The 14,252-nt window shown below is 33.2% G+C and overlaps 1 protein-coding gene across 14 annotated transcripts in view; it reads left to right on the top strand.

Annotated features, from left to right (window-relative positions):
• Positions 1–6,593, top strand: part of agla (amylo-alpha-1, 6-glucosidase, 4-alpha-glucanotransferase a) — a 54,861-nt gene extending 48,268 nt beyond the window's left edge. For 13 of the 14 annotated variants that reach the window (XM_073920035.1, XM_009298483.5, XM_073920046.1 and 10 more), the window contains 5 exons: positions 302–513; positions 2,699–2,796; positions 2,888–2,975; positions 3,068–3,201; positions 6,042–6,592. In XM_073920035.1, the coding sequence (XP_073776136.1) occupies positions 302–513; positions 2,699–2,796; positions 2,888–2,975; positions 3,068–3,201; positions 6,042–6,159 (650 nt within the window). In that variant the 3' untranslated portion in view covers positions 6,160–6,592. Of the gene's footprint in view, positions 1–301; positions 514–2,698; positions 2,797–2,887; positions 2,976–3,067; positions 3,202–6,041 lie in introns of all 14 variants that reach the window. The other variant, NM_001172653.1, reaches the window with a different exon arrangement.
• Positions 6,594–14,252: the final 7,659 nt, after the last annotated feature.

Raw genomic sequence — 14,252 nt, forward strand, 5'->3', positions numbered from 1 at the left:
TTCTGAAAATCCAGAGTTATAAATGAATCCTTGTTTGTAAATAAATCCTCAGTAAAATGCATTGAACAAGGGACTAAATTTGGTCCCAATGAATAACTCCATTAAATATAATGTTCATCCACTCTTTCCTAATGTTAGAATCGATTTTAATAGATTGGCTTCTGAGGTTCACATCAAAATTTTGATATGTGAAACATACAGGATGTGTTTATAGTACAATTACCTCTTAAAGCATCAATGTGATTATAATTTCTCAATTCATGACACTTTTAAATATACAAATGTGTATGTCATTTTGCAGGGAAACAGCTCTCTGTGGCCTATGATGAATGGGAAATGAAAATCCAGAAGAACTTTGAGAAGATGTTCTATGTGTCTCATGACCCGAATGACCCTAACGAGAAGCATCCTGAGCTGGTCCATAAGCGTGGCATTTACAAAGACAGCTATGGAGCCTCCAGCCCCTGGTGTGATTACCAGCTCAGACCCAACTTTACCATAGCCATGGTGGTGGTGAGGAGTCGTTCTGAAAATGACACCTAATCTTGATCAAGTCCGAAGGAGGAAATAATCAGCAAATCTTTCACTGTATTCAGTACTAACAGGGTTGTCCTGAGAAGTACTAACATTACATTCATGCCAAAAAATTAGCCAGTATATTTCAATTTACAAAATGGAGTGTGTGCTTATTGTTTCTTAGTTTAGTTAGTTAGTTAGTTAGTTAGTTAGTTAGTTAGTTAGTTAGTTAGTTAGTTAGTTAGTTAGTTAGTTAGTTAGTTAGTTAGTTAGTTAGTTGTTTTTGGTTCATTGTTTGTTCATGTGCTTATTTATACTCTTATTTTGTGCTTAATTTGATTTATATTTTTTATTTGCTTTACTATTTGCTTGTTTTCTTATTAACATGCTTTAAAATTTTTAATGAATTATTTATTTTAATTGCTAATTTATTTTTACTTGTTTAGACATTCATCTTTAAAGGAAGTAATTATAATTAGCTGAGTGCAAACTAAAGTGTGTCAGTTTGGTTTCTGACCACTAAAAATGTGTACAATTTTACAATTAATTTATGGAACCACAATGTTTAGAACCAGACTAGAAACAAAAGTATATTGAGATTAAAAATAAGTAAAATATTAATGTTGCCATCAATCTAAATTATTTTTTGCCCCCCTGTAATTTGGTTATACATCTCAGGTGAAAAATGCCATTTTTACCTACCTCTAAAAAGAGTAGATTACTTCTTACATGTGCATCTACTCCATCTCTCAACAGTTGTGTAACGCCATGGTGCATCTGTTTTTTACATGCAGGACTTCGTAAGTGGAAAAACTGAATGCTTTACTATGAGGAAAGAGTTAAACAGGCAATCTGCAGCACGTGAATAAACATTTGGCCTCTTTACTTTCTCTTTACTTTACTTTTACTGTTTACTTCTTAACTTTCCAGGATAAGGAAACGGTGTACACACTCCACTAAAGACATCCATTAGCCTATATATTTAATTTCATTTGTTAAGCTCAAAGATTTGTTTCAAAACTATTTCTGAATTCATTTCTAATTTCCAGTAAAGGAATAAATGAACAGTATTAACGAAGTGTGAAAGAACAAAGTTATATCCAAACACACGTCCTATGCCCCATATGGTCCAAGACCCGACAGGTGGACAAATCTAAGCTTGTTTTTATTAAAACAAATATAAATATGCATATAATAAATAATACTGCTAATAACAATTACATTATACAAAAGCAAATTGTCACAAATAAACCGAAAAAGTCCCACCAAGAAGAAGAAGATATAGAGGTAGTGGTTTTTATATTTATGTAGAAAATAATAATTTTTGTAATATTTTAAACCTTTAATTACTTTCATTTGATATTTGCGTATGTTTGTACATCCTGTGTGTATTAAGCATTAAATGTACACATTTAAGGCACATAACTAACGCGCTCTGTGCTGGACTTCAGACTTGCTTTTAGATGGTCAATGGCGCAATCTATTTTAGTTCCTCAAAATAGCAACTCGCCAACAATGCATTTTAACACACCTCCTTTCATGACCGGAACACCCATGAATCCACAAAATGGCACAAATGGATTTGCCATTTAATCAGCGTGGCGCAAAGCGTGAAAATTACTGTTGCGCTGGTCTGAAAATCGCAACAAATCGTTCCAAACACATCTTGCGCCTTATTGCGCCGGATGTATGACAGGGCCTATCATGTTTAAACATGTAAAATGTGAACCATATATATTTACTTATTTTAATAATAAACAATAAAACAAAGATATTGGTTTTAATTTAATTTATATTTGCTTGATTTGATCCCAATTTGGATAACTTAGTGGAATTTATATCTTTACTTTTTGTTTTACATTATTTTAGATGTTTTTTTTATGATTTTACTGTTTTTTACTGTATGTTCTTAAATGTATGACAAATATTAAGTGTTCATTTGAATCTTAATTTAGTTTTTAATTATTAATTCATAATTTAAACTTTTTCACTACAAGTCCCATTTTCCCCAATATGAAAACATTTCACAATTTTGCTATGTTTGTATGTGGGAATTAAAAATATATCATTAAACTACTCATAAATTCCAGTGAAGGAGATAATTATTGTTTCTACTTTTTGTCTCATGAATTTAGTGACTAAAAAGCCTAATAGTGTATTTCTAATGGTTTTGTTTTCCCAGGCTCCAGAGCTGTTTACTGTGGAGCATGCCTGGAAAGCGCTGAACATGGCAGAAGAGAAGCTGCTCGGACCTCTTGGGATGAAGACTTTAGACCCAGAGTGAGACTGCTTGTTTTCCTACCAACATACATAAATGATCTGTAACAACACTTCCTGCCTAATGAGTGACTCTTGTTTGTTGGATCGTTAGTGACATGGTTTACTGTGGCGTTTATGACAATTCGCTGGACAATGACAACTACAACCTCGCCAAAGGCTTCAACTATCATCAGGGCCCTGTAAGATCCACATGAATGACTTTATTAGTAGAGTTTCTTACATTGTTTCTTACAAGTCCTACATTTCTATATACTGTATTTCCCTTTATCAGGAGTGGCTGTGGCCTATTGGATACTTTCTCCGCGCAAAGATCTTCTTTGCAAAGAAAATGGGCAAAGACACTTATGACAAAACTGTGTATTTGGTGAAGAATGTTCTCTCTCGCCATAATGTCCACATGGAAAGGTAAGCTCTGCAACAATTATTGCAACAATTTATCTTACAAAACAAAGAATATTATTATGCCTTAAACATTTTTTATTGTCTTTAATTTTCTTAAAAAAAACTTCTCACATTTTTTAAGAGTTTAGCCACCACCAACAATTTTAATGATTTTCACCTAAATTTGATGGCCCACCAAAAAATGTTATGCTTGAAATATATGACTATATTATATATCAAAACAAAGACCGTCTGCTTTTAAACTAAAAATTAAATTCTATTTTTTTTCTATTTTATGTGTTCTTCCCAACTTGAAATGCAACATTTTCTAAAAGTAGTGCATTTTCAAGTTATAGTATAAAATACACACACACACACACACACACACAGATATGTACAATACATGCACACACACACACACACACACACATACACAAATGTATCTGCGCATATGCTTGTGTGTGCACATGCACACATTGACAGGGCTGATCGTTTTTGTGCAGCAAGCTGTGATATTGAAGGAATTTAGGCCAAAGGAAGGTTAATTTTTACCCTAGATCTTACCTTCACTTTCTCTGATTGTCATTTTTTCATTCCCTGGAGAAGTAGAAGACATGTACCTCACTCAGGACATGCATTCCCCTACTGTAATATACCTAAAGGCTGATTTATACTTCTGCGTCAAACGCCGGCGTAAGCTACGGCACTGACGCATAGCCCTTCGCTGTGGCCGTCGGCGTTGCTGACGTGCACCTCTCAAAAAATTTAACTACACGTCGCAACGACGCGTAGCGCAAGCTCTGTGATTAGTCGGCTTGGTAGCGCTGACGAGTCTGGGTAGGACCGAGAGCCGCGTGAATGGTGCGAGCCTGATGGAGCGATTGTTTACAAGTGTGGAGTCCCGTGAAGGATCTCCGGATGGAAAGTTTTGTTTTGTGTTTACCTCATAGTTAAAGTTGTTGCACGTCCGCCGGTTCCTGCCTCAAAATGAGCGAGTTTGAGCCACTTGTACCGGAAGTGTTCAGGAAAACAAAACAGCAGCAAAGAAACTCGACACAGAGGAACATTAAAACCTCACTGCCTACTAGCGTTTCGACAGTGTTAATGCAGACCAACAGAGACAGCGCGCAGAACTATAAATGCACAGCTACGCGCGTTGCATGCGCCGTGGGTTACGACAGTCACTTGACGCAGAAGTATAAACCAGGCTTTAGATGAAAACTTGTCCGTGGCGCAGAAGTGTTCTCTCTTAATTAACAAGTTATCTCGTACATGATGGAGAAAGACTTAATTACTGATTAGAAAGACTTGAGTTGCTGATGTCATTCTTAATTCTTGGTATAATAATTGATTTATTATGAACACCTATTTTTAACACATTTCATGGTGAATAAATTGGTGTCATTACCAATTTAAAGGTGAAGTTTTCCATTTAAGTACATTTATGGGCAAATTCAGGGCAGCTTAAAGAAATCGGGATCACATTTTTAAGGTACAATTATTGCAATTGATAAACAAATAACTTTGTCTTGTAGCTCAATAAACTACTAATTTGCTTCTTAATAATAATTAGTGATGTAGGAGGGATGTAGAATAAGGTCATACTTTGTATGCACTAATAAACAGCCATCTAATATCTTAATAATAAGCTGGTAATAAGCAAGTAGCCAATAGTGGGAATTGGTACTTAAACCAAACTATTAGTAAAATTAGAAGCTATGCTAAACATTTGAAATGAGTATGGGTGCAGAATGGTATACACAATTGACCACTTGACACATACAAGTGGTTTAGAAGTTTTTATACTGACATCTTTGAATTTATTCAACTTCAGAAATGTTACATTAGACATGAGATGGTCAAGTTTGTGTGGTGCTATAACTAGTAGTAAAGAGAAAGGAATGATGATGTTCCACCTTTGATTCTGTCATGCTGCATCGGCATCCAACATGACAGTTTGACCAGTTTTTATAATCAAATTATTTTTCTTACTGAACATAAAACACAAAGCTTTTTGTGTTTATTGGATGGGAGGTGCATTATATGTGTTCTTATCTGAAACTATGTCTCGTTCGAGCCCTTCCCCTCTGTGATTCATCAGTCTATAACTATATTTGATTGGCTCCTGTACCAAGGCAGGACTTGCCATTTTGACCGTTACACTTTTCCCTGTTCAAAACTAAACGAGTGACATGTCTAGTGTATTCTATAATGTGCGTCCCAAATTACATCGTTATGCACTATTATGCACCATTTTGTAGTATAAATAGTGTAATTAATGCTTTCACTCTGAAAACTCTAAGAATAATAAGTACACTTTAAATACCCGGATGATGCAATTATTCAACCAATTAAACAAAGTGTGGAATGTTGGACGCTTAACACACTTAATGGATGCTGCTTTGCTCACCTAGCGGAAGCGGCGGAGCTTTCGGGCACTGACGTTTTGGATTGTGAAAGCAAAAATCTTCTTCAAGAGTGATTATACTGCCCCCTATGGTGAATGCAGTTATACTCGTGACAAGTATTATTTAGTAGTTTGTACATAGTGGAGAAGAGCAAAGTGTATAGTGTGCCATTTGGGACGCAGCTATAGTCCTTCAGCGAGGTGTACATTTTATACAAAATCTGAGCTCTCTTCATTTTTTAAATACCCTGAGAGTTGAAGTGCTCACAGCTGAGCGTTTTTGGAAGAGGGCTGACATTTTCAGCTGCACAAATACACTTTAGTGGAAAAATGTCAATGTTATGTCATGTTATGATAGACCATACACCCCAGGATCTCTGAGAGAATCTCTTAAATCCCATAATATGACCATCAGAAAGATGTGGTTTGGATCTGACGTGTGTGTTTTGTTTCCCAGATCATCCTGGAAGGGTCTTCCGGAGCTCACTAATGAGAACGGGCAGTACTGCTCCTTCAGCTGTGAAACTCAGGCCTGGTCTCTCGCCGCAGTGCTCGAGGTGCTTCATGATCTGTGAACACAAAAAATTTCTACCCCTCGTCTTCCACAAGTGTTCCCGTGCAGTTGTTTGTGTGTTCTTTACTTAAACAGGCCTGAGGAAACGTTAGCACTGAGACAGCGTAAAGTACTACACTTTCCAGCATTTATAAGGGACGTCCTCATCACCAGCTTCTGCTAGACCACTAGAAACTGTGAGTTTGTCCTCCACATAGCTGTACTGAGGTACATGGTCACATGTTGTTGAGTTATTCAATATATGTCTAGTATAATACATAATTAACCCCTTTGTGGTACGTTAATGTGTAGTGTTTGTCCTGCACACAAACATCTTCCGCACTGCTGTAAGGATAGAAAATCACAAACCATTTTGTTTGCATGTTAGAAATGACTGAATATTTAGAAGAATAGAAAACATAATATATGTGAAATAAAACGAATGTTTAAACACAGAATATCTGGACTTTTTTTTACAACTATTACAGATTTTTTATTATTTATTATTATTATTCGTTCAATTGAAAGTATTTACAATTTTTGCGTTCTCAACAATTGCTGCATGACTAAATTCTATAAATTAACGAAAAAAGTATTATAAAGTTTTTTTTATTTATTTAAAGCATTAGTGTTTTCTGTAAAACTACTCATAATGATCAAAGGTGGAACAGAATTTAATAGTGCAAGAATAATCGCAATGAGCTGCACCAAATGTTTGTTTTGTGGCATGAATTCTGTCAGAAAAAAATACAAAACAAATTTTAACACTTAATCACAAGAACACAATGTTGGTGGGTTTGAATACTCACTAGAAAAGAGCTAGACAGCTGTTAGACCTGTAGTTGTGAATGTGGGGTTGTTAGATGATCTTCTTAAAGGTAACTAATTGTCAAATGATCCAACTCTAGAGCTATTCATTGTCCAGGAAGTTGTGTTGGACAGATGTCACACAGTAAAGACATTAAAATAATAGAGAAGTATGAATATGAAAATAATTCCATTAATCAAGAGATTTGAGATGAGGCTTATGAGGAGATATAATTACAGTATATGATGATCAGATTTAATTAACAATTCACATCTAAACACTGGTCAGAGATCAATGTTAACAGCAGGGGTTGTCAAGATATTTGATGCCACGGACCCCCAAATGTCTTAATATTAACTTAAGATAATCAAGTATCTTAATATTATTGTCTTGTTTTCTGGAAAAAAAAATGTAAATAACAAGCAAAATAATGCGCCAATGGGGTAAGAAAAATAATTTGAAAACAAGATTATTTTGCATACCTCATTGCCATATTTTTACTTGCTAAAAAATAGCTTTTTGATTTAAGAATTTTAGATAAAACAAGACAGAGATGCCCAAACTTGGGCCCATGGGCCAACGTTGACCCATGGTAACCTTTGATTTGGCCGACCATCCCATCTGAGAAGAGAGGGAGAATGATGGGGATGGTTAAGAGATTGTCATTTCAAATTTAATGTAACCTTTAATTTGTTAGTTTTATTGTTAAGCTACATAATTTATATATATATATATATATATATATATATATATATATATATATATATATATATATATATATGTATGTATGTATGTATATATATATATATATATATATATATATATATATATATGTGTGTGTGTGTGTATATGTATATATATATATATATATATATATATATATATATATATATATATATGTATGTATGTATGTATGTATATATATATATGTATATATATATATATATATATATATATATATATATGTATGTATGTATGTATGTATATATATATATATATATATATATATATATATATATATATATATATATATATATATATATGTATGTATGTATGTATATATATATATATATTTATATATGTGTGTGTGTGTGTGTGTGTGTGTATATATATATATATATATATATATATATATATATGTATGTATATATATATATATGTATGTATGTATGTATATATATATATATATATATATATATATATATATATATATATATATATATATATATATATATATATATATATTGACAGCAGTAAGAAACAACAGTAAATGATGACAATTTTCATTGTGGGATTAACTGTTCCTCCACATTTAAATTAAAAAAGTTACTAACATGCGATTCACATTTCTTAAGTATTAAACATGTACACAAGCTGAATATCACCCAAAGAAGAGAATTGCCAGTGCTTCCCATGCAGCTTCAAACTAGGATTTCTTTAGTGCAGATGCTTGGCTGAGAATTGAGCTCTCATCGCCAAAATCAGAGCATTTCCATGACTCATGCCTCAATTTAGCATTAAAGCAAATATCGCAGCTAATATTTAAACATCTGCGATGAATACAAATGAGAGATGTAATGCGTTAGCTCCATCTTAAAATAACAATAAAGCGCCGCTATGCTGAAGCAGTTCAGGGTTCATTGGTTGGTGTTTATTGAAGTGAAGCGTCCCACTGCAGTTTGTCCCTCCACCTCTCCAGCCTGTAACATGAAGCCCTGGAATTCAGAGGCATTTCCAGCTGCCCGCAGGGTCATTGAGAGTTAAACACAAAGACGTGTGTGTGTGTGTTGACCTTGCCAGGCTTGTCAGTAACTGCACATGACCCCCGCTGCTTACATAATCATCAGCTTTTACTACAGTGCTTGTGATGTCAAAAACGGTGGACCAAAAAAATACAAACCTGATCACATATAGTTAAACGTGTGGAGCCGGTTTCACAAACAGAGCTTAGTATAAGCCAGAATTATAAGGTTCTATCAGCGTTCTAAATGACTTTGAGATATTGAGCTTTAAAGTTTTTGCATTTCATATAGCAAACAATATGTTTGTAATAGTTCTCTTTCATACATTAAAGGGCATTTTTCTCCTTTTTCAAGGTTTAAGAGAAGTCTTTTGTGTCTCCAGAATGTTTCTGTAAAGTTTCAGCTCAAAACACCCATCAGATTATTTATAATACCTTTCAGAATATTACAATTTTCTGCTCTGAACACAATGTAGCTGTTTTTGTGGCCTGTGCCTATAATGCTAGTTCTCCCCACCCACCGTTCTCACGTGCCTGTGAGATTGTCAATCTCCACCTCAGCTGCGTCAGATGAACAGTAGTGATGTGCGATACAACTAGTTTCCTATCCGATTCGATGCTGATACTGCCTAAAAATTACTGTTTGGGAAATTAAAGTAACAAGCAGTGTACATAAAAGTGTACTGACATGCGGCTGTGGTGATAAAGATGGAAAGATCGCTGTAATTCATTACAAGAATGCACTGTTTTAAAAACATTTTAAACTTGTAAAACTCATTCTTGCATAGCTGTATACTGTAGATTGGTGGACTGATTTGTAACTTAGACATTCTTTTTTTACCTACTATATAGTGGAGAAGTACGTGCTTTCAGATTAACAAAAGCCGACAGAATGTACATCACAAGTAGATTTGCTATACATGCTAATTAACTAGTAGATTATGAAGGTCTAATGTATCACCAGTTCACCCGCTTATTTAAGACTTATTTTATTTTATATTTGCAAATAAAAAGATAAAACATCTGCGAATAAAGCATGATCGCAATAAATAAAGTTTTCATACAATGGGTCAAGAGAACAAAATGGTCACTTCATAATAAAGTGGCACATAACAGCAAAAAGAGAAATGGAATTTGTAATACTGAGCCGCTTTGATGATGGATTTTAGGCTGACCAAAAGAATGGGCTTTATTTTGACGGTCCATGCGGAAAGTGCAAGGCGCAGGGTGCAAACGCTTTCAGGGCATGTCAGAATCCACTTGTGCTAATATAAGGACGGAAAAATCCGCTTTGCGCCATGTCACATGGTTTAAAAGGGTTGAGCTTTTTTTCTTACTGAGCTAAAGGTGTGTTTTGAGAATAAACCAATCAGAGTCTCATCTCCCATTCCCTTTAAGAGCCAGTTTCGTCGCGCCATAAGCGCATTTGCTATTTACATGACGACTTTGTAATTGAAAAACTGAGCATTTCACTAGCAAGAAAACAGTTAAACAGAGCATCTGCTGCGTGAGAATGAGAGATAAGGCCTCTCATTATCTACTTTCACTTTCGCTCTCGTGGATAGGGAAACCTTGTACACACAGACATCAATTAGCCTATAAATAATTAATTTTGTTTGTGAAGCGCAAAGATTTGTTTCAAAACTATTTCTAAATTCAGTTCTAATTTCCAGCAAACGAATAAATGAACAATAATAACTGTGGTCAAACAACTGAGTTATATTTAAACACACATGCTGTGCCCTATATGGTCTGAAACCTGACAGGTGGGCAAATCTAAGCAAATATAAAACAAATAAAACAAATATAAATATAGATATAATAAATAATAATAATGATGACATTATAGAAAAGCAAATTGTCATGAATAAACTGAAAAAGCCCACCGAAAGAAGGCATGAAGGCAGGGGGTTCTATATTTATGTAGGCTAGAAAATAATATGTTTTGTAATATTTTAATCATTTATATTTCTATCCTATATATTTCCTTATTATATCCTATATATATCCTTAATATTTTAATTCTTTTTTATATGTACAGATATTTGCATAATGCTCTTCATCTTGTGTGTATTAAGCAGTGGGTAAGCCAGGCGCACAACTAACGCGCTCTGTTTTGGACAATAGACTGGGTTTGTTTTGGTCTATTGAAAAATCCATTATAGTTTCTCAAAATAGCAACGCGCCAGCAATGTGCCTCAGAACGCCTTCCTTTTTAGACCAGAACACCTATGGGCGCACATATGAGCGCAAATGCATTTGCTATTTAAACAGCGTGGCGCAAAACATCATAACGACTCTTGCGCCAAGGTAAAACTAGCACCGGGTGTATGATAGGGCCCAATATTTCAGAAATGTGGTCCATTTTCCAGTCGTGCCGTCCCAATCAAGCAAATTTTTTTATTATCGCATGTTAAAACAAAATCACGTGACTTTTTTAATGCACATGCCGACATTTTTTTCTGTAAATGTGTTTCCATCGAAGTTTCCTTTTTTTTAGTTCTTATCAATAAAAAGTATATTTTAAGTTTAGGCACATCTCTACATTTCCATTAACATTTTAATGCAATATTCAAAACTAAAAATAGGTGGATGAAATTAAGTTTCTATAATGTGTACATACTGAAAAGAAAAACAAAACAATTAGAAATTTAAAGAATTTAGAATATTTAAAGAATACATACACAAATAAGAAAGAGAGTAAAAAGACTAATGTAGTATGACAAACTAGGATTATAAAGATAATGAAATAGAAAAAAGTTATTAAAATATAACTAAATTAAATTCATTTGCATTGTTTGTAGTAATGTTTTTGCTAAATCATGGCTATATACAGTTAAAGTCAGAATAATTAGCCCCCTGAATTATTAGCCCCCCTGTATTATTTTTTCCCCAAGTTAACGGAGAGATTTTTTTAACACATTTCCAAACATAATACTTTTAATAACTTATTTCTAATAACTGATTTATTTTATCTTTGCCATGATGACAGTACACAGTATTTGACTAGATGTTTTTTTACAGCTTAAAGTGATGTTTAAAGGCTTAACTAGGTTAATTCAACACAATCTCACGGCAATTCGTAACTTTTTGCTTTGGTGGCTAATTCTTATGAATTTGTACGATCTAATTCGTACAATTTAGTACGATTTTCTCATCCCCCGATGACGGTTGGGGTTAGGGGTGGGGTTAGGTGCCACGCCTCCATTTTAAAATTGTGTGTTTTTGTACGACTAAACTCGTATGAATTCGTACGAATTAGCCACTAAACAACGTAAACCTCACAACATTTCCTTGTAAGATCAGGCTATTTAATTAGGTTAACTAGGCAGGTTAGGGTAATTAGGCAAGTTATTCTATAATGATGGTTTGTTCTGTAGACTATTGAAAAAAATACATAGCTTTAGGGACTAATGACTTTGACCTTAAAATGTTTTTTAAAATTTAAAACTGCTTTTATTCAAGCCGAAATAAAAACAAAAAAGACTTTCTCTAGAAGAAGAAATATTATCAGACATACTGTAAAAATTTGCTTGTTCTGGTAAACATCATTTAGGAAATATTTTAAAAAGACAAAAAATTCAAAGCGGGGCTAATAATTATGACTTCAACTGTACATTACCTCAGCTATATCTGATAAGGCCTCAGATTTATAAACTTGTGACTGTTCCGTCTACCCTAGAAGGTCACAGTAATTTCATGAAAAAAATCCATTTATTCCTGACTTCTAAATGAATTCAGTGTACTGATTAAATAAATGGCTCACTTATTAAATGTAAACTAAGATTTAAGAAGATTTTGAAGTATTGAACTGTTAACTCTATGTTATAAATAGATCAACTTTTACTTGAAGTCGAGTAGTTTCTCGTAAAAGGCAGCCATGCTATTTTTAAGTGTTGCCTGTTGGCTAAACACAGAATGTATCAACAAAGTCACCTGATGTAGGCATTCACAACAAATGAAATGACTTTACATATTGATGCCCAGAAATTAGACTTACACTTTCACTATCTCTCACAGCGTCTCAAAATGCATGTATTATTATTATTATTATTATTATTATTATTATTATTATTATTATTAGGATACGCTGACTGTTTTAGGGTTAAGATATTGGCTATTTGCTTTTACACTGTAAACAAATTAATGACAAAACGTCAGGGCATTTTTTATGTTGATTTAGCTTATTTTAATAAGTTAGTCAGCTTTCAACTAATTATTTGAAGTTTTACAAAGTCTAACTTAATAGTTTGTCAGTTTGAGTGATGTAAGTTGAGGTGACTAGAAAAGTTCATTTGATTCAACTAAAAAATTTCAGTCAGCAATATTTTTTTAGAGTGTAAAGTAGAGTTGCCCAAACTAGGGCCTGCGGGACAAAGATGGCCCTTTGTATCCTTTGATTTGGCCCACCAGGGAAAATGATTGTGAAGGGTTAAGGAAATTCCTTTAACAGAAATTATCATTTATATTTAACCTTTTGTTTGGTTGTCTTATTGTTGAGCTACAAAAATGGGTAACACTTTAGAATAACTATGCGTTATAACTTGTTAATGGATTACTAATAAACAGTTAATGAGTTATAAATGACTTGTTAAATAAAAGTTAATAGTTTGTTAATTATTTATAACTGTGCTTTATAGATCTAGCCAAAAGGTAACTTACAAGCTGTTAACAAATTATATATGATTTGTAAGCTGCATTTTAATTATTTATAGCTATACCTAATAAATTAGTCATATATCATAAACGAGCTGTTAGTAAATTACTTACTAAAGACTTGTTAAGTATCAGTTGATAGTTTATATACGTATTGGGATGTTATACTAGTTGCAATTATTCTTCATTTATTAACTGTTAGTAAATGAGGAATATTTACAATAGAATAACATCCCAATAACATACATAAGCTAATAACTAACACTTAACTAATATATTAACTCACACTTTAGAGATCAGTTGTTCATAGTTTGTTTACCATCTACTAATATCAGTGAAACTTTGTAGAACTTTAATGAGATACATCTTTATTTATTTTGTTTTCATGTTTAGCACTTCAGGGGTTTGTATTCTGTTGTATCCTGCTGTTCTGTCATGTGATGGCTCAGTATGTGTGTTTCTATACATTAAACACAACATTCAACATTTCATCTGTGAAGTTTCTTTGGTAAAATCCAGCACACAGAAAAGCCTATGAGTGGAACAAGGTTAAGGTACAAAAATGTCAAATGTTTACAATCAAATGTCTGTAGCTTGAACTCGTTCCATCCATTTGCTGTTCTACAAAGTTTCACTGGTATTAGTAGATGGTAAACAAACTATGAACAACTGATATGTAAAGTTTGAGTTAATAAATTAGTTAAGTGCTAGTTATTAGCTTATGTATGTAATAAATGAAGAATAATTGCAATTTTAGAATAACGTCCCAATAACTTATATAAACCATTAACTGATACTTAACAAGTCTTTATTAAGAAATTTACTAACAGCTTGTTCATGATATATTACTAATTTATTAGTTATAGTTATAAATCATTAAAATACAGTTTACAAGTCATTTATACTTGTT

This window comes from Danio rerio, chromosome 2 (genome assembly GCF_049306965.1).
Source record: "Danio rerio strain Tuebingen ecotype United States chromosome 2, GRCz12tu, whole genome shotgun sequence".
In the NCBI taxonomy this organism is placed as follows: domain Eukaryota; kingdom Metazoa; phylum Chordata; class Actinopteri; order Cypriniformes; family Danionidae; genus Danio; species Danio rerio.